At 40.8% G+C, this 25,258-nt stretch overlaps 1 protein-coding gene across 3 annotated transcripts in view; it reads right to left on the minus strand.

The window, feature by feature from the left end:
* Positions 1-2,317: 2,317 nt before the first annotated feature.
* The window catches only part of ST3GAL6 (ST3 beta-galactoside alpha-2,3-sialyltransferase 6), a 41,950-nt gene continuing 19,009 nt past the window's right edge, over positions 2,318-25,258 (minus strand). The window contains exons 2-13 of one of the 3 annotated variants that reach the window (XR_009275935.1): positions 24,790-25,009; positions 24,476-24,575; positions 23,621-23,701; positions 22,283-22,360; positions 20,115-20,218; positions 18,320-18,383; positions 12,678-12,773; positions 12,091-12,277; positions 10,794-10,931; positions 7,215-7,367; positions 4,855-5,524; positions 2,318-4,549 (exon numbers count right to left, since the gene is read on the minus strand). Coding sequence is in view for 2 of the 3 variants with exons in the window: in XM_058823535.1 (XP_058679518.1) it covers positions 5,444-5,524; positions 7,215-7,367; positions 10,794-10,931; positions 12,091-12,277; positions 12,678-12,773; positions 18,320-18,383; positions 20,115-20,218; positions 22,283-22,360; positions 23,621-23,701; positions 24,476-24,575; positions 24,790-24,817 (1,110 nt within the window). In the remaining variant the exon portion in view is untranslated. Of the gene's footprint in view, positions 5,525-7,214; positions 7,368-10,793; positions 10,932-12,090; positions 12,278-12,677; positions 12,774-18,319; positions 18,384-20,114; positions 20,219-22,282; positions 22,361-23,620; positions 23,702-24,475; positions 24,576-24,789; positions 25,010-25,258 lie in introns of all 3 variants that reach the window. The other 2 variants (XM_058823535.1, XM_058823548.1) reach the window with 2 other exon arrangements.

Here is a 25,258-nt window from a genome sequence, read left to right on the forward strand (position 1 = left end):
AGAAATACCTTATTAAATATCTTTAAAAATAAAACCAAAAAACAATTCTGTCTTCATTCAGAACTATCAGAAGGAACATTCATCCTGCTGAACTCATTTATCAGACCACAAGGGCTCTCTGAAACCACTGACAGCCTGATAGAGGGGGGGGAAATTAAGAGATACACCCTTTTCTCTAGTTCCCATCTCCTGGTAAAACATGCTGTAAGCCAGAGAGGGAACACATCCCATTCAGTGGGAGGGCACAGCAGGGTTTGAGGGGTACATGAAGAGGGAGGGACTCCCTCAGGTAGCCCCTGGGGACAAATACTGCTCAGCATGAGCCAACATGGGAGTGCAGCTGAAGAAGGCAGAGGGACAACCAAGGAATCAGCCACAGAGGCTGCTGCTAAGGGCTTCTGTTGCCTGAAAAGGCAGAACTGGCTGCGCAGGATGAGAGGTCCTGGCTCTCCTGATGTGGTTTCCTCACCTCAAAGACAAGCATTTCCTCCAAGCTGGTGAACGCCTGAACTGTCCATACTGTGCATGCACTGAATACCTACTCTGCCAGAGAATTGTTATCTGAATCTCCCTTGGACTCCCTGAAGCCTTCAGCATCTCATTTTTACTGCACAAAGGAAAAAGACTGCACTCAGCATCTCTCTATCTAAAGCCATTTTCCCTTTCTGAAATTTTTTATCGCACACCATCTTCGCTCTTCATCTCTTATTTTAGCAGTCCCCCACCAGTTCACAGTAAGACAAACAAGATTCAAAATACAACGAAAAATTTGAATCACAAGGATGCTGCTCTTGATCTTACCCACAAAAAACATGTCTTGGCTATGGTTGTACTCCGCCTGGATCTCTAGCCACAGTACAACTCTGCCCATCTAGGTTCAAAAACTTTCAGCTGTTTGCTCTGCAAAGCACTGAAATTTGTTCCAAAACTTGAAACCATATCTGACAACACCATTTACTTGACGAATAATAACAGCCCTGGGCATACCCACACATCCACACTCACACACAGAACACCAGCCTTGCAAAAATAAGTCTGAGGTCACTGTCTTTAACAGTTTATTCACAGGAAAATAATCTCCTTCTATATGTAGCATTCAAAATTTCATTTGAAACAACTAGAAGAATTCTTCAAAATACAGGTGGCATTTCAAAGACATATAAAACTTAAGACAAATAGCAAATAAAATAAGTATTTCCCAATACCAAAAACATATGCTGAGCTTTATATGTTCTTAAAAATCAGAGTCCACTTAAAAGTGAAGGTATTTATACTCTTCCCCCAGAGCATTGCTAAAAAGGAAAGCATGGCATTGGAAACAAGAAGTACCACATGCTAATTAAACATCAAAGTTGTGATTCTGTATTATTATCACCTATATAGTCACTGGAAATATCTGGAATACATTTAGGAACATCTCCTAGACACTCAGATTCGTATTTAGTGCAATAGTCTGCGACTTCCCTTAATTATTACAGCAGAGGAAATAACAGTTTCCCAACAAAGAAACCTCCAGAAAGTGTGAGCCAAACAGAGCTTTCAGCCAACATGTGTCATCCTGCCTGTTTTGTGCACAGTCACAGCTCTAAAATACCAAACTATCTGACAGTGCAGCATTTTGAGATGGGTGACAGATAAAATGCAGAAGGACCTTTGCTGTAAATTCAGCAAGCTGCCAGAGAACATGAACAGAATAAGAAGGGAGGAAAACATCTTACTTCAGCTAGAAAAATGATGGGAGACACTGGGGACCTACACAGTTACACCATTATCAGACACATAAATAAAGCTGGCAGCACCCTGGGATTCAAAACTGGCAGCTTCACTCCCGATATGATTAAAAAAAAAAACCAGATAGCTTTTAAAGGGAAGTTTCAGTGCAGATTTCATTTTCAAAAATGGCAAAAAGGTAAAAAAAGTCCTAATAGCAGGTCAGGCCCAGAAACTAAGTATTTGATGTTAGCATTATTGTTTTATTCTAAAAGCCCCAAGTCTTTGGTACAGCAAAACACCTCTGAAAATGTGTGCCCAGACAGAAGAGACACTAATTTGTGATCACTGCTGAGAAACACACTACATATGGGTGTTTCTACCTCTGTCCTTGAGGCAGAGCAGCAGGAATGCTGTATGTGAAGCAGGTGCTGGAACAGGGCTGGTGTACACAGGATCCTACAACTTGTGGGGAGAAAAATTCATGATTTGGCTCACTGCTTATAATAGAAGAGAAAAAAGCTACTGGCCTGCAAGCAGGGCTTTCAAAAAAAAAAAAAAAAAAAAAGAAAGAAAACAAAAAACCCAAACAAACAAAAAACCCAACAACAACAAAAAAACCCACCACAAATGCCTGATAGTTTATCAGCAGCATCAGCTCATCAGCTCTTGGCTTGATCCTGAGGGAACAGTTTCATTCAAAATGTTACCCAGTCACCCAGGGACAAAAACTGCAGTGGACTCAACACCCCTGGCAGGAGCACAGAAGTGGTAGAAAAATATCCCTCAAAATGCCGCTTAATTTGAAAAATAAGTCAGCCATACCATGGGAAGGCTTATTAGGATATGAAAAGAAACAGCTGATATGGATAAATGCTTGTCGAGAACATATTAAATTCATTGAGAACACCACACATTATTTAAAAAAATATTTTAGGGAGATCAAAAAGCTGATGTGGCAAAAGTGGAAAAGACTAAAGGAATTTTTTTTTTTTTAAGTACAAAGATTTTGGGAGACACCATTTGTTTGTCATGAGGCTTCTATTTTTTTCCAATTATTTTATTTGATTTGCTACAGCTAGAATCCAAATCCCATCCTCCCAAAAAAAGCAGAAAACCTACTAGAAAAATTGGAGAAGAAATCAGTTTAGATTAGTGGGAAGACTATCTCTGGAGATGAAATAAAGCAGAGAAAATAACCACATCTTCAAAAGCAGAGCTCCCTACCCACTTCCTGGAACTGGAGACGGGTGGAGAAGCAGAGGGATGCAGTCTGCACCATCACAAAAACTCTCCTCACAGTGTCCGGAACATATTCAACAGCTCTCCTGGAAAAATACCCTCCTGGACAGCTTCCTGCAAGATGTTACATGGATGCAGCTGAAATGTGGCAACAGCCATTGGGAGAGCAGGGGGCCCCAGCTCTGGAAGCAACCACAGGTTTTGAGGGTGAACGAGCAGCCCCCCACTTCTGCTGGCCTTGGCTCTCAACACTATCTAAGATCTCCCAGGGGCTTCTCTGCAACAACAGCTTGGAGAACACTGCTATGTCTGCAAAAAGCCTTGCCACAGCAGCTTTTGCAGTGGAATTACTACTGTCCGGAGTTTAAATCACTGTAGGTTTGGGGCTGCAGAATCACATACAAACCTTTTTAATTAACTGAAATAACCAGGAGAGATGAATGCTGTTAGAGACACAAAGACAATAATGTCACTATTTTCTTGAGTGAAACCCCACCTGTTTGTATTGAGATTTTCAAGCGAAAATCTCTACAAAGTCTCAGGAAAAAGTAAAGGAAATTCAAAAAATTAAGAGCCCTTCTGCCAGTTGGTGAAGAAATTATGATTTCCTCCATTTCTACCACCAATGTCACCTGGGGACATGATCCCTGCTCCTCCACACCCCGACCTGCCACCCTGCACACAGCTGGAGTACAGCTGCAGCCAAGCAACATGCAGCAGACAAGACACCATGGCACACCCTGTCCCTTGCTGGGACACACCTGCATCCTTCCCCAGCCCATGCCACAGATTTTTCTGACATCTCAAGTTATTTCAGGTATGTCCAGCTTGCTTGAAACAGACCAAAGCTCAGGAATCACTGGGTGAAAACACAAGCCCCTCCTTCCCTTCAGCTGTGGCACCTCTCCAAACCACACTGCCTTCCCCTTAATTCCCAAATGGCAATTCCTCTACATAGCTGCAGCAAAACAAATTGTGTTTAGCAGTCTTGCAATCCTCACTTTCTGAAAATAACAAATACCCTAGTTTATGTTCATATTGTGATTGTATGCATTACTCCTAAATGTCCTCTCTATATAATTTTATAGAAAAGCAACCATGGTATTCCTACCAATTTCAAAAACTTTTTTAAGTGGACTTATTTGCCTTTTCTTCAGGTTTGATTAATAAAGATAACCACAAAATCATCCAAAAATTCTGCCATAATTAAAATAAAAATTTTACATAGATGTCCTGTGAGAGAACTGGAACTGCACATGGTTGTTCTTTGACAGCTGTCAAGCGTGTTCCCAAGCAGATTTCATTTATTCACAGGCTTGTCAGAGACAAACCAATACAGGAAATATAAACTTCCCATTAAATGTTTCAACTAAAATCTTGAGCAAGTTCCCACTGCTAAATGACTTAGTTCATCCACACACTTCAAACTTAAATGTCAACACAGAAGAGGTAAACAGATGCCAAATGATAATTCAGCCAAAGTACATCCTGGATATTCCCTACCACACTCTAATGCCAAAAATGGGAGTATTCCTTGTTTGTATTGATGTATTACAACATCTGAGGAAGGAGGTTGTCCTCATTTGGAAAAATCCACCTGTTTTTGAGGAAACAAACAAAAAAAATGCATGAGATGCTGTCCTGGAGAACTAGGACTCCAACAAACATTGACTCTAAACTCAGGCATGAACATGTTTGTCCAATCTTTTGTTTCTACTGTGCTATGGGGGCTGACACAGGTAGTTCGGACAGCTCTTCAGTCTTCATATTCCCTCTTTTTTAAGTCAAGTCAGCAACTGTAAAATTTACTGGATGCACAGCACAGGGAGTATTATTATTCTATAAAATGTGTACAACATTGTCAACACCAACATCTCCACAAATCAGACAAAGGGTCTTCACCTTCGGCAGAGGCAGACAGAAGCCGAGAGTTGATGGTCAGTGCAGAAGCTGTGGGTGCTCGGCTGAAGGTGGACATCCTCTCCTCAGGAGTATGGCAGAACAAAACCTGTACAGTCTGTATGTTCCCCCTTCTCCAAAACACACAGTAATGATTCAGATGCATAGTTTTAAAGCTATTTTCATACAAGAAGACAAGATAGTCATGACTTTATGTCCACCTACTGAATGAACACTGGTCATCTCAGTCTCTTGACAGTGGAACTCTTGGAGGACAACATCAGAAACAAAAGTATTCCAGAGAATTAATCATTTGGAAAGTGATGTACATCACATTTTTATATATCCCTGATACTTTTAGTTGAAAGTTTCACGGTTTCCCCACTATTAAACAGCTTCACAGAAATTCAGTTAACTTTGTTTGCAACAGTCCATTACCCTCAGTTAAAAGCTTTTGCCTTGATGAGGTTTCTGGGCTCCTTTAAACAGTAACCAGTTATGTTGCACTTAAAAAATAACAATGTCATACAAAAAATAAACATTTTTCAAATCTTGAAAATAGTGATTGTTCTTTGTATTTTCCATTCAGCTTTCACGTCAAATTGATCACAAAGTTCTTGTCTATAAGCTTCTTCAAAAATTTCTGCTCGGCAGTGATGTTGTGGTATTCATTCTAAAGAGATATGAGGGAATAATAAAATGAATTAGAAATCAAATTATAACCAGCAGCACCACTTGGCCGTTCCTTTCTATTACCTGGGATACTTGGAAGATGCTAAGAACAGAAAAGGTCTGGGGAAAGACTTCTTAGCAAAGGCTTAGCACAGTTTCCCAAGAAAACAAGATGCTCAAAACTAGATTAGATATTTCCGTAAGGACACAACTGAAAAGGATAACCCTTTGGTGATAAGAACAGGTGAAATGTGGGCTCACAGAAATCCTTCCATTACTAACTCTTCCAAATCCTTGCCCTGCTTATTCAGAACAACGGCTCTGTAAGAACATTTACAGCACAAGCAGTAAGAAAATGAGTAATCGTCAAAGCTCAGTGCAGGTTCTTGAAAAAGCACATCAGGCACTTCTAGTTCAGATGCATCCTGCCAATTAGGTTCAGCAAGCCCAAAGCAACCCATCTTCTGTGCTGTATCCAGGTTCTCAAGGAGACTGCTAAGGTTAGTGGAGGGCAGCACAAGGAAAGTAAATTTACTTGAAGACACTGAATCCTGTAAATAAAAACGAATATAATATGTATACTGCATAAAAGATTATACGGATATAGTATGGTATTTGCAATTTATTGCCACTAAAGAACTAAAAGGAACATTTTTGTTTAATAGTTTGTTTTTTGAAGTTTTGAGACTTCAGGAAACTTATGGATGTCTATTCAACTAATGATCAGCCTTACTCAAACTTAGTATATGTTGAAGAAAAGCACCTGCAAAGAAGACCCTCCAAAGGAGGACAAGTTCAGTGTCAGAGGAAAATTATCGCAGAATAGCAGGCATCTAGGAGTTCTGAGAAAAACATGAAAGGCTCCTATGGGCATTGTCTCTACCCTTCCTCTTCAGCAAATGGAAGAGGAAGAAAATGGCACCCATATGCTCTGGGCAAATGACCAAAGAAAACTTCACACTGCAGTGAAGGGCTAAGACAGGGTTGGCTTGAAATACAGAGATTAAGACAAATGAATACAAGAGCAGAGACATAAAAGAAAACAGAGGCATGGCCTTAGCAAAGCAGGAAGGAGGAGAAGGCATTCCTGATACTTTCCAGGCTCCTGCTGAGTTGAGGCTTCCCCCTCCTGGAAGCAGTTCCTTCTCTTCCTAGCCTCCTCCAAGAGCCGCTTTTCTTTTCTACTTTGAATTTCCAAAATTCAGTTCTTTTCCTATGCAAGACCTATACAAGTTCATAGGTCTTAACTCCTTCCATTCCCCTTTGCTCTTCTTTCTGCCTTTTAAGGAGTCTGATAGCTATGACATACAGTACAAGTAGGTGCCAAGGAAAAAGACAACACCAAAAGAAACAACATTGCTTATGTGCTGACAGTGCTAACAAAGATGTCTCTAGGACAAGAGCTGTGCAGCCTAAGGAAAACACCAGCAAAGCTGAACACAACACACAAATGGACATCTCATGTAGACACTGCAGAATATGGTACAGCACAAGGGACACAACGATCAATATCTACATTTTTCAGAAACAACAGCAAACAGGAAGAGATGCAAGCAATGTTAACCCACAAGCAGCTGAACCAGGAGAAGGTGGGAGGCCCTTCTGACCTGCAGTCCACACTTCTATCTATATTGAATTGCCTTCCCCAATTACCAGCTCTATTTCTCTCAGCACAAACAAGTGTTAGTTACCTGCATCATCTGAGACATGGTTTCATTGCCATAGTAGTGCAAAGAGCTATTTCTGTCAGTGAAGTCATACTTGAAGCCTGCCAGATGGACTTCATGGCATATGTGAAATGCCAGTGTAATGGCAATTAGCCCTGTTGTTGGATGCTTGGGTTTCTGCAACAAAATACAAAGAGAACACACAAATATGTACCTGGCAGCCTAATGGGAACAGCAAACTTAAGAACAGAGACAAGGGCAATCAGGCAGCCTGGGTCTTCTACAGATGTTTGGTTTTTACAGGTTGATCCACTCCTATTGCTAAAGAAATAAGGTACTGCCCCCTCAGGCTTCCCATGCACAGGGGTGTCTGTGATGTCAGCCCCACAGGCTTCCCTGGAATTCCTTGGTTTCTAGTGAGGGCTGAGCCCACAGTGTAGTCCTTCCCTCCACAGAGGGATCAGAAAGTCTCCCCATTGCTCTGCTCAGCTACTTTCGTAAAACTGGGCAGGCTTCACTACACTGGAAAACAATTTACAACCCCCTCAAATTTGACTCAATTATGAGATGTGTTCAGAAGTCGCCACATGATGGAGACCCAGATGAACAGAATATGATATGACAAAATTTTCATAGCAACAAACTAAAAAAGCATGAAGGCTATGACTACACAAATTTGACTGAATTTGCATTTCTTCAAAGCAGGGAAATTCCAGAAGAACTTTGCTTCAGACCTTCCCATGCTATTCCCATTAGAAGAAACAAAATTATTTCTCCCTACAGTAAGTTCGGAAGCAAATGCAATGTAAAATGAACAGCATGTCATGAACGGGTTTTAACTGTGCAAAATTAAGAGCACCTAACCAAAAGGTAGCATTTCTCACAAAAGCACAGCAGAACTCAATGCAACCATCTGCCCTATCTTGCGTTCAGATACATGACTTCCTTAGTACCAGGAGAGGCTAATACGATCTGGGGAAGTAAATGAGGCATGCTTTTTTAGAGAGAGATGAACTCATTCATTTGACCATGATGAAGCTAAGGTGAAAAGGTGTCCCCAGAAATGAACAAAACTTTCAGGCACCAATACCCTTCTTAGCTACAGAAAAATTTTTTCTCTGAGACCAAAACAGCTATCATGTGCTCCTTAGTAGCTGCAGTCAAACCTCAAACTGAGCACAAAATCATGGGCTTTTTTTTGAACTCTGACCCCAAGGCTCAGTTTGTCTCTGAAAAAGATGCAGACAAACCAATACTAGACAACTCTGTGCACAGAAAAGGCAGATGCACTCAATGTTTTTCTTTGTGACAACACTTCGTATGACAACACAAAAAATCCCCAGGAAGGAGTTACTATTCTCAACTCTTTGAAGTCTAACTGAAGTCACAGAAAGGAACTATCACCTTTTATGGAAAAAATTTTGGTACCTTTATGCAACGCTTGGAACATTCCAGATATAGTATCTGCTTAAAATGTACACTATGCCCAGGGCTCCTGCCAGTTAGCAAAATATCTTTCTGCCCTAGGGGCCCAACATCATAAACTCAGTGGTGACTCTGTTGCAACATCCATACTAAACAGGATCCCAAAACTATGGCAGGAATGCTACATGTCACGATTAGTGCTATTTGGAAATATCAGGAGTACCACAGGTTGCAACTACCTCTGTTCACCTGTAGCTATCATAAAATTCACTTCAAAAAATATCATTTAAAAGCAACTACTTTTAAAATGTACTATCATACTATATCCAGATATCCTCTGCCCGTAATTAAATATTTTCAGCCTACTTAATGGGAATAGGCACAGCCCTGGAATGACTCCACTATACTTTCTGAGTTTAGAGTTCAGTGGTGCTGGGGCAACACATCTGATTTTATTCCCAGCTCTACCAACAATCAGAAATGCTTATTGGCTATGCACTAATGTGCTCACTGGGAACATGAGACTGGTTTAATGGAAAAGGTAGGGACAGCAGGGAAAGCAACAGTGGTCGCTGGCATGTCCTGCAGGCAGAGGGGGCTGAAGCACAGGACAGTGAAGGCAGCACCAGCCCTGCCCAGGGACAAGCAATGGGACAGAGGGCCCCGGTGTGAGACCTTCCTGCCCATGGAGCCTGTGGTGTGACCTGCAGCTTAACCAAGCTGTGCCAGTGCCACTGCAGATGCACAGGCTCCTGTTATCTTCCCAGTCACAGCCCACCTCTGAGATGAGAGGAAAGGGAGGAAGAGCATGCTTGAGATTGATCATTGCTGTACAGGGGCGAAGAACTGCAAAACCCCTGGCATGCAGTAAGTAGGATATATATGTGGGTAGCAGAAGGGGACTCTAGCTCTGTGCAGGGGCACTCAAAGGCAGGAGAAGAGCCAAGGGGCTTGTGCCTACATATCAGCTGACACCATGCACATCTCTCTGACTCACTGACTTTTAGTGTCCACTTCCACTGAGAGGGGAGCCCCAGAAGAGTCAGGAGGGACTTCTGGACCCATGGAGGCCATGTGCGTTCTGTGGCCATTTAGATTAGTCAGGCATCCAATTACTATGCTGCTTTCTTGCCACCCTTGGCTGAAAACCTGAAATGCCAGGGGCCCAAGCAAGCACATACCAAAATGGCTATTCCAGTCTGAGAGTTAGTAAGGGAGAAAAAAAACCACTATTAGGCTCAGAAAACAGAAAGAAATTTTAGAAAGAGGTACAGAACATACCCCCCTGCCATCCGCTCAATATTAGAAAGAGTAAACCAGAAAAAAATTTGTGGCAGATACTCCACAGTGACAGCCTGTTAACATTTCCACACGTATCACTTGGGTGGTGTTGAAGTGGGGATGTGACCCCAGGTAAACTGTCTCTGTGCAAAACAGCACATGGTTGATCCTGACTGTACAAGGGAGGTTCCCAGCTTGAAGCTTTACCTTTCATCAAAAACATTTTTCCATCAAGACCTGACAATTAAAACATATTTTTATGTCCAAATTGCTGGTTAGCTCATTACAATGCTTGGCATCAAATCAGTAAGTACAACCGTGCTGCCAGACATTCATTATTAGCATAGGGTTGGAATATCTTCATTGTTCCCTAGTCCCTCCCCAGCCCCAGGAACATGAAATTGCAGAGAGTTAGAATTACCAGTTTGCTGGGGTTTGGGGGGGGGGGGTATTTTTGGTCTTTTGTGTTTTGGCGGAGGTTTCATTGTTTGTTTGGGGTTTTTTGTCTGTATTTTTATGTGCCTTGAGATTTTTTTTAAAAAACACCCAAAATTCATATTCAGACTCCCTATTATTTCTAGAAGCTCTTTGGATCTGTCATGCTGCATTACCTCCCTGTCTTCCCCAGCTTTGATAAAGGCATTTTGTCTGTCAGGAAAGCAGCTTCATTTCATACCAATTACAGAACCCATAAAAAGGTACATTTGGCACACAACGCTAGCCACTCTTTTTGGGTTCCATTCTCCCATCTTCTAAAACCACCATCTAAATGGCAAACTACTTTAATGCAAACCTAAAGGGTTTTCTACATTACAGTCTACTATAATAAACATATAATTGCCTCTAAATACACATTTGGTTGCACAAAACTAGAAGAGACAAAAGGAAAAAGCGTACCTCCTTCTTAGGAAACCTTGTTGGGAAATGAAGCCACTCATAAGCAGCTTTCCTGGTGATGCTGGGATCAAGAATCCTGATTTGACTCGATTTGTAGATCATATTCAGAGCTGGTTTCTTCCAGAAGCCCTTCACGCTCTGTGACAGGCAAGTAAATACACATTTTTAACAAATGAAAACAGCTGAATTTAGTTTTGTAGCAACTCTAACCAGTGTAAACTCCAAGAGCATGACGTTAAAGAAGAAGAAGAGCGCTTAATCTCCCTAAGTTCAAAAACACCTCCTCCTGCAACAGGAAACGGACTGCTGCAGCCGTAGCCAGCTGGCTGGAAAACAGCTTTGCAGGAAGGTCCCTGATGGACGACATGTACCAACAATATATCCTGGAGGCCATAAATACTGTGTGCTGGCCATGTTAGTAAGAGCATAGGCAACAGGCAGACAGAAGTTGCTATTATTCTCAATTACTTTGCACCGTGCCCTTTCTGCAGTCCCACAACTGCTGTGCTGGGCTCCCCGCTGTGCAGGAGAGTGTCAGCAGAGGGTCACTACAACAGCCAAGAGGCCAGAGCCCACAGCAAACAAAAAGGGTCTGAGCAGGCTGGGTTTGTTCAACCCATCTTCAACTATCTGAAGGGGTTAACGAAGATGAGATCACACTCTTCTCAGAGGCACACAGTGAAAGAAGGAGAAATTTTCTCCTGCAAGTGTGCTGAAGCACTGGAATGGTGTTTGTAGAAATATCCTTGGAGATACTCAAGATTTACTCAGACAGTGCCCTGAGAACTCAGTATGACTCTGAACTTGGCCCTTAATGAAGAAGACTCAAAAAGATTTTGGACTTAAGACCTTCTGAGAGAGGTCACTTTTAACATTATTCTGCAATTCCTGCAAGTGCACAGGATAAAAGAATGTGGAAAATGGCTGGAGCATGCATGTTAAAATATCAAACAACACTAGGAAGAGGATAAAAATACATTTTCCAGAGGTATACTGCTCAGTGGGAGGAACTGATCAAATATGTGCATTAGAAAGAAGACAAAGCATTTATGGAAGAGGGATATTAAATAAAATGACTACAAGGAGATCCAGAGCTCCTCACAGAATTCACAGAATGACTAGGTTAGAAGAGACCTTAAAGATCATTGAGCCCAACCCATGCCCTAACACCTCAACTAAACCATGGCACCAGGTACCTCCCTCTCAGCTGGGAGGACTACAATTAAAAAAAAAATGTGTATTTTACAGAAGCAATGTGTGGCAAGATGAGCCAAGGCATATGAATAATTGAACTCACTATTTTCTGACCACCAAGTATCTCCCAAAGCCACTTCAAGTCCCGTGGTTTGAAGACGATGAGAACAATAGTGGTATTAGGGTCATAGTGAATGGGATCTGAGAAGATAGATTCTGGGTAAGAAAGGCGAAAAGTTGTCCTCCTCCCAACATCCTCTTCATACCCTATCACAGGGCCATTATTCATTCTGTAGAGGACACAGGCACAGAGACATCAGTGACTGCCCCACCCATGTTCCTACTGTGCAGCGGCTGCCACATGTGTTGTTAGTCTGCAGGACAGACACTGTGTGTGGGTACAGGAAAGTTTAGCAGCCCAGCATTTACGTATCACATTAAACAGCAGAGGAGCAATTATCAGGTGCACTCACCCTCCTGTACACTCAGAGGAATCAAGCACACACAGGAATGTGGCCAAGGTGGTTTAAAATACAGTCACACAATTGCTCATCGTGTGTCACTCAAGCAGAAAGCGTCTTCTAATTTGGCTCCAACACACACACACTAGAGAAGGGCAGAGAGAGTACCTGGCCTTGGAGAACTACCCATTGCTCCGTGTACACAAAATGCAAAGGAGATAGCATTTACCTTATTATGATATCATACGAGTCAATTTTCTCCCCTAATGTCTTATTTCGAAGTACTCCTCCATTACCAACCACAATGCACCGTCGACAGGGAATGCTGTGGAACAAAGAGAAGTTTTAATATACATGACTTCCTTGGCTTCATATTATTAATGATACTTCTGCATGTTATATGGATTATTTTCTAAGTAAGATTCTGTATTTTTTACAGCCCTTGGTCCCTAAAAAGCAGATTCAATCCCTTATCATGTACTATGGCTGTTTAAAAAAAAAAAAAAGGCACTATTTCAGGGACTGACAAAGTCCATAATTGGCTTCTCTCTTGTGAAACTGTTTTTACACATCTCCTTTTTCTAGTGGTCTGCTGTTTAAGATCACACCTAACCAGTTTGTGATATGGGTGCCATTTGATATATTATCTGCCACAGTCCTTCAAATTTGTACCAGTCTGGAAAAGCTAACTCAATATTAAGGTGCTTCTGCAGTATTATACAACTGTACACCTCCAACACAAACTAAAGCAGCAAAATTTATGTTCACCTTACAGGCCTATGAGCTGTTCATGTGAAAAATCTTAGCCCAGTGACACATGGCAGCTTTTCAAATGAATATGGTGTTGATTTTTCTCCCTCTACTTTAAAGGTGCTGTCTAAGTCAAAACGCATTTACACAAGTGACTGTGCATGCTGTCATAATGTAACAAGATGGATTCCTTGATGAAAGGTTGCATTCTTATATGACCAGATTCAAATTAGACACCATTACTAGGCCTATAAAATACTACATGCTGAAAAGTAAGATTTTATACTTCATCAAATCAAGAGAGAAATTTCAAATTTACAATACATTCAGAGATAAAAAAACATGCAAAATAGGTATTGCGGAGATGTTAAACTTATGAAAGTTTAAGCTCTTTGAAAGTTTAAGTTTAAGGTTTTCAAAGTTACCACAGGTTTTTTCAGTGCATATTTAGCTTTTACCATCCTGTTTCAATGCTAATAAAACATGCTGAAAAAAAAAAAAGGAGGAGGAGCGGAGGAGCTCACAAATAGGCTTGCTGTTTTTTTTACTCAATATATTTTGCCTTTTTAGGGAAGGTTTAAATCAAACATGTAAAACTGTAAACTCCTTTCAGAATAAGCACATAATTTTTTGTTGTAAAAATGCCTCTGTTTAGAGCAAAAGCCAATCAATTTGGTTGCAGCAGGAACAATGAGAAAATATAAGTCACCTCACAGTAACATCCCACTCCTTTAGATCTTTCTTCAAGTAAGAAAAAGGCACCATGCCACTTCTTGCTCTAGGTTCAGGACACCAAAACTATGTCCCAAAACCCACTATAACTTATATTGAATTCCCAGCATGGCACTTCATGCAAACTAATTAACTTCTTTCTCCTCAAATAGTCCAATCTGTTTTTTCAGCTCAGAGTTATTATTCAACATCAATCAAAACAGCTGGTTCCAGCCAAGACTGAGCAACATCTCAATGTACAAAGCAGTTCCCTGAATTTCCTACAGAATTAACAACCTCTGCAGAAATAAGCTGCCTTTAAATATACACACACGCATACATACACACACACATATAAAACCAGTGCTCTAAATGCAGCTTTCAGGGTTGGGTTACATGAAAAAAAGCTAGCATACCTTTCTCAACTGTTTCCTGAACAGCTTAGTAGAAGGCAAGCATTCATTAAAAGACTTCCAGTTAATACCATAACTCATGTGACCTGGTATCTTGAAGATCAGAGGGATGAAAACCTGTTATTCCATCCTGTCCGCAGTACACTCACTCCCTCTACTCCCCCTAAATCCCTTCCCTCTCTACTCTTTTTGCCCATTTTCCATTTTTTTTTTTCTATCTAGTCTGAAAGTATCTTAAGAAAGCAGGCTGATGAACATATGCCTCTTACAATTTACAGCAAGAGTAAGAATGCAGAAGTTGCCCTTTTCCTGAATTACACCTTGTGGCTTACAGCTATAGCTTAGAGCTCAATGTAAGGAAGGAAAAGGGAAAATCGGATGAAAAAATGTCATCAGTAAGTGATGAGGGTGGAGTGAGGCAGAGGGGCAAAAAGCACAAGATTAGCACATGGTTGTATCATGTCCTGGCATTTACTTTGAGGAGGCACTGCTTTTTCTGTTCCTTGCAGACTAACTTAAAGTAATTCCTTATTACATACCTTTCAACTTTTGGAAGAGGTAATTTAAGATATTTGTTCAGCAAGTTAATCTCTAGCAATTGAAATAATGCCTTCCACTCTGGTATACAATTAAGAGGTCTTTGGTTTCTCGTTTCTGTAGTCATGATGCAGCAGGACACACTCAGGACAGGGAGGGCAAAATAAAATGTGCCTTCAGAGCTGAGCAACTGAGGTTTGCTCAGCTACAGAAGTTGTGTAGCTGTTCTCAAGTCAAATTCAAGTTTTTTTCTTATTGCTGAATGCAGACTAGATTTTGTTTATGACTAAAAGTTGACTAGTACTAATTGGACAGAAAACAGAGTGAAATTTGAAGCTTGATTAAGTTTTTGAATTACAGTGCCCTTCATAAAATGCATACTCAAAAAGTTATCAGCTGCCAACAATTATCCAATAAAAATCTAAAATTAGTATTTGAACTTTTGAAATGGGTACAGTCAACAAGCAGATCAAATATTTCTAAACAAGTGTACACGAGAAGAGTCAAACAAATTTAAACAAACAGTAGTACTGAGCCCACTAACAACAATAAGCAGGGAGGGAAACTGTTTATGTTAAAAACCAGAGCATAGTTTCATAGAAAATGAACACATGACACAGAGATAAAAAATACATAGCAAGGCTGAACTACATTTAAAGGTTCTTAAGTTAAATAAACTGATTTTTACTTACAGCAGATCACAGGTCAACACATGAATTTTCAGCAGGCTGTTACTCACAGATATTTTAACAACCTCACTTCATAAAATTTTTTTTCCTGTTTTCAAATTGAACTACCCCAAACACTCAACCTTTCTCCAAGTCAATATATTGACAAGAAGAGAAATTAGTTTAGATATCCTTAAACGACATCAGCTGTGCTACAAGTAAAATATAACAGATTGCAATATCTGGATGTTCAGTAGCACAGTATTTGTGACAGTGAAAAATATTAAGACCTTGGCTGCACCAACAGCTGTAGGAAAGGTCTGAGTGACAAAAGGATTGCCTTTATATGTTAGAAATCTACTAAAAATATAAACAGATGCCAATGTAAACACCATGGTAACTGATCTCCAGTGTCTGCAGGTACTAAGGCACTCAAACCACTGCCCCATTCAGGTGGTGCACAAAAGCCTCAATCTCAAGGCTAGGCCTTGGCTTATGTATTTCCTTTATATGGTGAAATGCTAAAAGAACCATTTTCCTAGTCTATAGAAGAAAAAACATTGCTAATTGGAAATGTATCCTCTAAAGGTCAGAAGGTTTGCATCCTCCACATTCCGCTGAAATCCTGTTTCAGTGGAAGAAGAAAAGAAGATCTCAGACTCCACTCCTTCAACACACCCCTGTAGTCACTTGAGGAATGCAAATTATTTCCTTCGAGGTTATTTGATAAAAAGAGGATGCAAAGGTCACATTTTGTTGACTCAGGATTGTGTAAATGCATTTGTTAGAACTGTTGAGCTCAGAGACCTTAGAGCACTCAGCAAGGAACTGAACTCACAGTCAAACTGAAGTCAGTGATACTGTTCATTTCCAAACTCTTTGGGAGAGCCACACCTTTACAAAGTGAGAATTTGATCTTAGTTTGGGGGTAAAAACACCTCTGTAGCTCACTGTGTACGGATTTACCTAAATTGTACACAAATACAGCTATATAAGCACCAGAGACTTCATGCTTATCTAGGCCAATATTTGCCTGCCTTAAAACACATTTATAGGGAAATCTGGTTTGTGTTCTGCCAAGAAGGCTGAATTGGACAACAGTATTACAGAGTTGCCTAATAATTCTGTATTACTGAAGAACATTGTTAGGATTAACTCCTAAAGAGATTCACTTTTAAAAGCCACTATATCTCAGTGAAATATATGTATAAAGATTCTTCCTGACTACAGTGATTCGTGCCTTAAGAGTGCTGTACACAAAACCTGATGGATCTAGAAAGAATATATTGTATTAAGTCATTGTCTGCTTGATTTGTTAATATTAATGCCTGTTAAATTGTAATAGGTCTCAATTTGCTTCAGTACCACTGAAGTATGTTACTTTTTATTAAAAAAAGCATACTTCCCAGAACTACTAACCATATCTACATCTCAGAGAACCTACATTTAAAGGATGAATACCTATTTTTCATCTACAGGCTAAGTATTTCCACTTAAAAAGGTACAAGCATCTCTGCTTTAGAGCACAAACGATTAAGGTCCTGAACTTCTTTCTAATATAACATTTGGCACTGTCCTTCAAACTCCACATAAAATAGCAGCTTCTATGAGCCAGTTCTGTATAAATTTACCCTGTTATTACACTCCTGATAGAAAATACAGTTTTACTTTTTTCCTTCCTTTTCTTAAGAGTAAACTTGAACATCCTAGAAACAGACTAAACACAGAGAAAGGCAGGAGTACAGTAGGGGAAAAAAAAAAAAACCCTCTGTATTAAAACAAAGCCTTAGGTTTGAACATATTCCACCCAAGTTTAATTAAACTGTGATCCTGACATTTGGCTTCAACCAGCAATCTTTTATGATAACTGTAATTAAAAAAACAAAAGTACAGCCAAGCTCAGCGTTATTTGTGTTCAACTCTATTAAGAAATGTGTATATTAACATCACATCTGGCAGGCTGTCAGCCCATTTGCTAGACTGCAAATCCAAGGAGTCATTTGCATCACTTTGTAAACACAGGACTTTAGTCTACTTGCCAACCCTGCCTGCAAAAAATCTCAACAAAAGCCAAGCAAAAAACAAGACACACAAACACAAAGAACCTCCAAAACAAAATAAAACATGGCAGACATGGCTTCCAACAAGAGATTGAATCTAATTAAAGATTTAATCTAATTTAATCTATCTAATCCACGAGAAACAAGTTCTCAGGTATGTTCCCTTCCATACCACACTCCTGTTACTTCCAAAAGGACAGACAGCCTTTCCTGTCTTCCTAGGTCTCCCTCATCCACAAGGAAAAGGAAATTGAGCATATGTAGGAACAAGGGCACACAGCAGCCAGCAGATCAGAGGCACAGGGATATGCCCAAGATTTGTTCTGCTTAGAAGCAGACACTGGTTTGCACCTGCGTATCTCAAACATTCTCCATCTTACCCTGAATTTGCAAGAGGAGAGCACAATGAATCAAGTATGAAAAGATACTATAGGAAGATGGGACTGCATTCAGCTGGTGAATTTCTAAAGCATTTATAAAAACAAACTTCTAAGTTAAAGCTCTCTCAAAGGGTATTTTTTTCTTGCAGGCTGGTACTACTGAAGTGTAAAACCAAGCCTACTGATACCGTGGAATCAGCTACACACTGCTTGGACCCTGTAAGTCTACTCTAACTACATGTCTTGACTACTTTGAGCAATTTCAGGATAAACCCACAGCCACTCCTTTTCAGGTAAGTACTAAATATTAAAAATGAAAATAAGAGAAACAGTAGCAAATAAACAATCTCACCTGTCTTCTTCACTGGAAAGGCCACAGTTCTGCAATCTTGAAAGGGCTAAACGAAAAAATTGCTCTAAAAAAAAAATATAAACAAGATTAATGAAAACACTCAGTATTTGCAATACAATAATAAGCATGCCATCCTGACCACAATGTTTTTAAACACAGTAGTGCACTGTGCATAAAAACATCAAAGTCAGAACATTTGGAACTTAGTGCCACAGATCGACCAATGATGCCAAAGAACCTGAAGTTTATCACAGCTCCCCTCTGAGTTTTTTCTGCCTCAAAATACAAAATGGCATGAGACCTGCATTTAAAAACAAAATCTTAGTTACAGTAAATAAGAATTGGAATAATTTCCAAGATACACATCCTAACTCACTTTGGTTTTTCTTCTACCCACCTTCAGCTGACTCAAGAGCATTCATACAGCCAGGAACAGTAACAGTATTCATATCTTTGGGGAAGACATCAATCAGTGTGCTAAAGCTAGACAGAGACACCTTCCCAGCCCACCCCTGGTGGGCAGGCTCCTGCTGGACACTTAATTTGCCTCAGAAGAGATAGCAACTCATTCCCAAATGTAGTTTTCCTCGCTGTAACCCCGAAAGTGCAGGAAAATGCACCATCCCTGTTACCACTGATGGAGGGCAAATCAAAAGTCTAAAGCCCAGATTAGGAAGGTGCACTGTTAGTGTTAAAAACTCTGAAATTTGAGACTTTACAGCCCCTTCAAAAAGGGTGGCTAAGGCTCTTCGGGTGTCAGCCCTATTTACTCCGGCCTGACCAACACAGGCAGTGGGAACGTGCCAGCAAATATTTCCACAGGTCCAGCAACCAGGCAGTGTCATCAATTCCCACCTGTGGCCCTTTCCATGGGAGGAGCAGCCAGCTCAGTGTCATGGTTTAGCCCCAGATGGCAATTAAGTGCCACACAGCCACTGAGTCTTCACCACTTGACAGGTAGGAGAATCAGAAAAAGCTACCATTTGTATGGAAAAGGAAAGAGAAAGGGGAAAACCCAAGAAAAACAACTGATGCAGAATACAACTGCACACCACCTACTGACTGACGCCAGTACCCAGACAGCAACCAGCCCCTCCTGTTTAAGTATTGACATGTTACAGGACACAGAATAGCCACTTTTCAGCTGGGGTCAATTGTCCTGGCAATCCTCCCCTCGGCTTCTTGCGCACCTGCTCAGTGGCAGAGCATGAGAAACTGAGACAGCCTTGACTTAGAGTAAGCACTACTTAGCAACAATTAAAACATCCACGTGTTGTCAACATTATTCCCATGCTGAATCTCAAACACAGCACTGTACCACCTACTAAGAAGAAAATTAACTGTATTCCAGTCACAACCAGGACAGTAAAAGGAAAATTTCACCAATGGAACTGCCTAAACCTGAGGATTTCTGCCTCAGTAGGACTCTGGATTCCAACCAGTTTAGGTGTGCTGACTGAAGCCCATCACACCGACTCCTAGCAAAGCATAGCTGATTATCTTTAGCACTCCAGCCCACATACAAACAGAAGGAAGCTGAATAAGGTCCAGTCTTCCTCACTCACACCTTTTTGGAGCTTCTCTGCTAGGAGGGGCAACCCCAACCCAGTGTTTTACTTGTTAGAAACAGGAAGGTGTCAGGTCAGAGGGACTGAACAAAACCATTAAGACACTACTAGACACCCCAAAAGGACTGGCATCAGTACACAGGAAAGATCATGGTCACAGATTCAGGTGGCTTTACAAACCATTTAGGTATTTCTGATTAAAAATAAGGTACATGGGAAATACAAACCTGCTCTCTTTATTCCATAAGGTAGTTCAAACTTATTGCTCCCTTGGAACTCTGCCACTCTGATAAAATCATTAGCGCACAGGAATGGGTATATTTTGTCAACACTGATGAAGGAAAAAAGGAAGAAGTTTCAAAATTGCATGATGTACCTGCATAAGCTAATAATTCATGCAAGTGCTTTGTGAAAAGCTCTCTTTATACTATTACCATTTTTATCGTATTATCACCCATTTTTAAAAGAAAAAAAATCCACTAACACAGGGAAAGCCAACAGATGATGGAAAAGCATAAGATCTTGTAACAGAAAATATAGGCAAAGATTGAGATAAAAAGACTTGTCTATTTGTACACTTTATATAGACTCATTAAAATGGTGTGATTGAAAGCTTACACCATGAGACCACATATTTAAGAGAATACATAACCCAAAAAGACAGTGAATAACTTCAAGTTTGAAAATAATACAGGTAAAAAGGAAAATTAAGAGTTATTATTGTATATGGCATTTCAATAAATAAGAACAGGGTGTGAAGCAAGGGGTTTTAAATTGAAAATACCATTTCCTGATTTGGAGCTGCACTCCTATTCCAAACAAGTGACATTATATGACTGTGTTGACACTAGTAAATTGTTTGGGGCAACAGGGGTGTATCCAAGCAGTAAAAAAGTATGGAGTTCTCATGTCCACATTACATGCACCTTGGGTATTTTATATTCTGGTCTAACTCTAGAAGGTGTGGTGCAGCTGCTAAGGTCCCAGCCCTTAGCGGCTGCACCACATGGGCTGTGCTCCTGCGGTGCATCTTCTGGCTTAAGCAGATGTCTGAAAGGATCCCAGTGCATTCACACAAGGGCCACCCTGGGATGAGAAGCACGGTGTCTGGGGACCACAAGGAGGTTTGCCTCAAAAGCACATTCTTCCTGCAAACTAGAACATGATGGAATTATACCTTGTAAGTGTCACACTAAAAAGAATGGGTCACTTCTTTTGTTGGAAGACAGGAACCACAGAAAAGGGTCTCATAGCAGGGAAGGCATTCCTACTGCCTTAGTGCCAAGTCCACCCCAATGAGTGAACAGCGGACACAAACATGTCACGTGCTATCATGCCCTTGGCTTCACCTTTGAATTAACTAAGCAGGCACTCAGTGTACTAGTTGACTTTATAATGATCCCCCATATTAGGTCTTAGATTAAAATGCTAACATAGAAATATACAATCATAAGAAAACCTAATCTTAATCATAAAAAGCCCCAGTCAGCACATTACTCGTTTGTCCACTAAGAACATTAACAGCTGCTAAGAAAACCTTCTCTTTAAGCTCCAGGTATTCAGAAGATACTGACAGTAAAAAGGGGGAAAAAAACCCAAAACAAAACACCACAGCTCACACACCAAGAAATGGATCACAGCTTAACTATGCAAGACCAGCTAGCTTTGAGACACGATGCACTAAATATCCATATTAAATTTAGTAACCTGCTTTGCTGTTCAGAAACAGCTGCTAAGCTTAGACATAACACATAATTTACCTACTGAGAAAAGATCCTCAATTCTAGCTTTTCTAGCTCTGGTTCCTTTCCAATAAATAATTCTGCAAGGTTAGAAATCCTTTCAACCTCCCCAGGCTATTACCAAAGTGCACAGAACAGATCTTCAGCTCATACTGTTTGTATAAAGAAGTTACAAAAATGTGTGAGACTGTCCTAGCTGTGCATGCACATTCTTCTTGCTGTGTACCTCTGAGCCCATTCCTGCCCATCTGCTGAACACTAGAGCTACCCTGCTGCACCCAATACCCAGACAGCCTGGGCACAATCCATGCGCAAGGGAATTAGGATCACCTCACCAGACCAGGAGCTAACTAAAACTCAAAGGCTGCAAGTCTGCTTTGAGTGGCACAAAGATTACAGGCTTCTATGTGCTTTAAACCCACAACAGTAATAAAATTATAGCAACATTTGCTTATATAAAAAAGCACCAGGGGGAAAAAAAGGCCACAGTGTCTTTGCACAGAGGTTTAAGACTCCTTCAGCCAGTTCTTGGTCTAAACTTTCCAAGCTTTCTCAGGGCACTACTCAGTGTTTGTTCCAAAATGTGTAAATAGCCCAGTTTTACCTCAATCAGCACAGCCAGTCCTTCCCCATCTCAATTCTCAAAGACTCACCCCAGTAAAGATTCAAATGCTGGTTTCAGAAGACAAGTGTCCAATGCATTCCTCCTCTCTACAGCTGTAGGTGGCAGCCTGCAATAAAACAATTCCAAATAAATAGCAAGACCAGGAATGGGTAGCAGAAACAAGGTAAGAGAAGTTGGACAAATCAAATTAGTAAAAGCTAACTGCTGAGTTAAGATCACACCAAGGTTTCATTACTCCCTCCCCCTGTGTAATAGAGATGAAACTTCCTCATTGCAGCACAATTACTTTTAACTAGCAAAGGCTTTTATCTCACACTGCTGCTCCAAGGGGAGCTGTGACCTCCCTTGCTCAGCAAGTATCGAAGCAGGCATAATCAGAAGTGAGAACCAAGGCTCATCTCCAGAGAAGCAGAACTCCTGGGCTCTATCACCCCTGCAACCATTCCAGACAGCATCCTCATCACTCCTCAGGGAGGAGACAAAGCCTTGTTTGGAGAAGGAAACAGGGTACTTTATGGAAAATTATATTCTTTGGGGATAAGTCATTCTACCCATAATAAGGTTAAGACTCACACTCCTAAGCACATTCCTCACTTGGAGATTTAGCCCAATTAATCACAAATATGAAGTCCAGAAGGGAAGGTAAAGTTCAGTGTGAGCAGCATGTGCCACTGGATTGCATTAAGGACAGAAGGATGAAATCACCACATCAGAGCCACAAGCCAAAGAGACCATTAACTGATTTTGGTAACCTCAAGTTCTTATGTGAATACTAACACTGAGAAAGCACCCTGTGAAATATCAGCTGGCCACCTTGGTGCTTTCCAGAATCAGCCCACAGATAGCATTTTGCAGCACAGCTTCAGAGAAAAGAGAGGTCTGCTTTCAAGTTTTAGCATAGGTGGTCATTAGTTCCACAAATCTAACTCCAAGAAGTCACAAGCACAAGAGCTGCCTATACACACACTTGAATACAACAACTGAAACACAATTCTGGTTTAATAAGTTTTAAGCACTGAAGTTGCTCTTCAAGTTCTGCTAACTTTGTTCAGGTATAATTCAGAATTGCACAGATTTGAAAATTGTAAGCCAATGTCCTTACAACAATTCACTGCTTGTTAGAGACAGTTATTGAAAGTGGCCATAAATATTAAACAAACACTGGAAACATAACATGGACAAATTCATTTTCGACAAACACTTTACCACTGTGTTTATAACAGCAATAGCCACTGGACGCAACTGTACAACTGAGCAGGGAGCCTATCAAAAAAGGCTATAGATTTTAGCCTCAATCCCTCCCACCTATCCAAAACAAAAAGAAAACAACAATCCCACCACAAAAATACTCAACTGCTGAACTTACTGATTGTAACTGATTGTAACTCCACTAGTCACATAGGAAGGAGAAGCCCTCACAGAGGAAGTCTGTCCATAAAAGCTAATCCTGCAAAAAGGGAAATGTCAAAACACTGTGGTTTGTTGTCAATAGAAACCACAACAGAAAGCTATTTGTATCAATTGTACACCATAAACAAGATAAAGGGAGCACATTAGCCACTACTTTTAAAAATTATAACTTATCTTCATAACAGTCTGTTCAGTCCTGGTCACAGCTGTGCAAAGACCAATGGAAACTAAACTTCTTCTAGTAAATCCCCCAAATTTCAGGTCCCAAGCCACCTGTCCTGTGAGCCTGGAGACAGTGAAGCCTCACTGCCCTCAAGGGCTGCTGTTGGGCCTTAACAAATCTCAGCTTTTCAAAGGGTGCCCCCTGCACCTACAGTTATTCCCGTATGTGGAAAAGGCGTCTCCCACATCACTTATCAGACATTTAATGGAACAAACTAGCAATAAACCCGCATGGGGTGGAGGGGGACGTGGACACCTTATTTCTGCACTTCATGTGATTCCTCACCTGAGCACCTATTTGCATGAACCTCAGAGAGGCTCCCTACCACTGAGGTCCTGACGTCTCCATACAACCAGGCTCAAAATCAATTACTAGGTTTGAAAGTGACACAGGAGAACAGGTGATAGGACAAAACAATCATAGCGATTTCCTCAGAGTACCAGAAGATCTCAACCACAAAACACACACACACAGAGTAGCAATCACTTATGATGATTACTAGCAACACTTATGGAGCAACACAAGAACTCACATCTCTCATACAGCCATGAGGCATCTGCACTCCAAATCAACAAAGCATCACCATACCAGTAGAAGTTATTTCTCCACAGATTTCCATGCAGGATACCATACATAACAGCAGCAGCCAGGATAAAAAACAGAAGAATTCGTTTCATGACTAATAAACCTGAAATGTAAAAAAAAAAAAACAAAACAAGAAAACTGAACACAAGATGAACTAATGCAAGAACTTTCTCTAAAGCATCTGGAAACCTACAAAGAGAAGTTATTGTTATTATAGTCATCCTCTACCACCAGAAGTCTGACAGGTGATCCCTTCACTTCAGTTTCTCACACAAAGACCCAATGTCAGCAGGAGCTGAATGCTGCTTTGCACCTACCATATGTGTGTTCTCTGCAAAGAAGCATGGGTTCACTCTAGGTTCTCTCTGAGGCCATGTGATAGTAGAACTCTTCTGTCCACTGGCAGCCCAAAGAAATCAGCTGGCCTTTATAGGTGCCTGTGCTTCTCTTGCTGTTTCTTGTGCCACATGCTATCAGTTTCCATAATTACACAGTTGAACAAGCATTGGCACAGTGCAGGAGGCAGACAGGTCGATGCTGATGAAACAGAACAGGGAATGAGTTGCCACAAATTTCTACTGCCTTTCTTTAGGATCACTGAATGACCCTCAAGTCCAGTTTGACATTTAAAGCTGCACTGAAACTATCTGCTTATGCCTGCACAGTCTTCAGCTACTGACACAAGCCAAACTTCATTGCTCAAGCAACAGAACAATGTTATTTTCACACATTACAAAGTGAGGAAAGAAAAGTTAGGATCCCTGTTGAACTTGTGAAATTATGGAG

The sequence above is a fragment of the Ammospiza caudacuta genome, chromosome 2 (genome assembly GCF_027887145.1).
Source record: "Ammospiza caudacuta isolate bAmmCau1 chromosome 2, bAmmCau1.pri, whole genome shotgun sequence".
Taxonomy (NCBI): Eukaryota; Metazoa; Chordata; class Aves; order Passeriformes; family Passerellidae; genus Ammospiza; species Ammospiza caudacuta.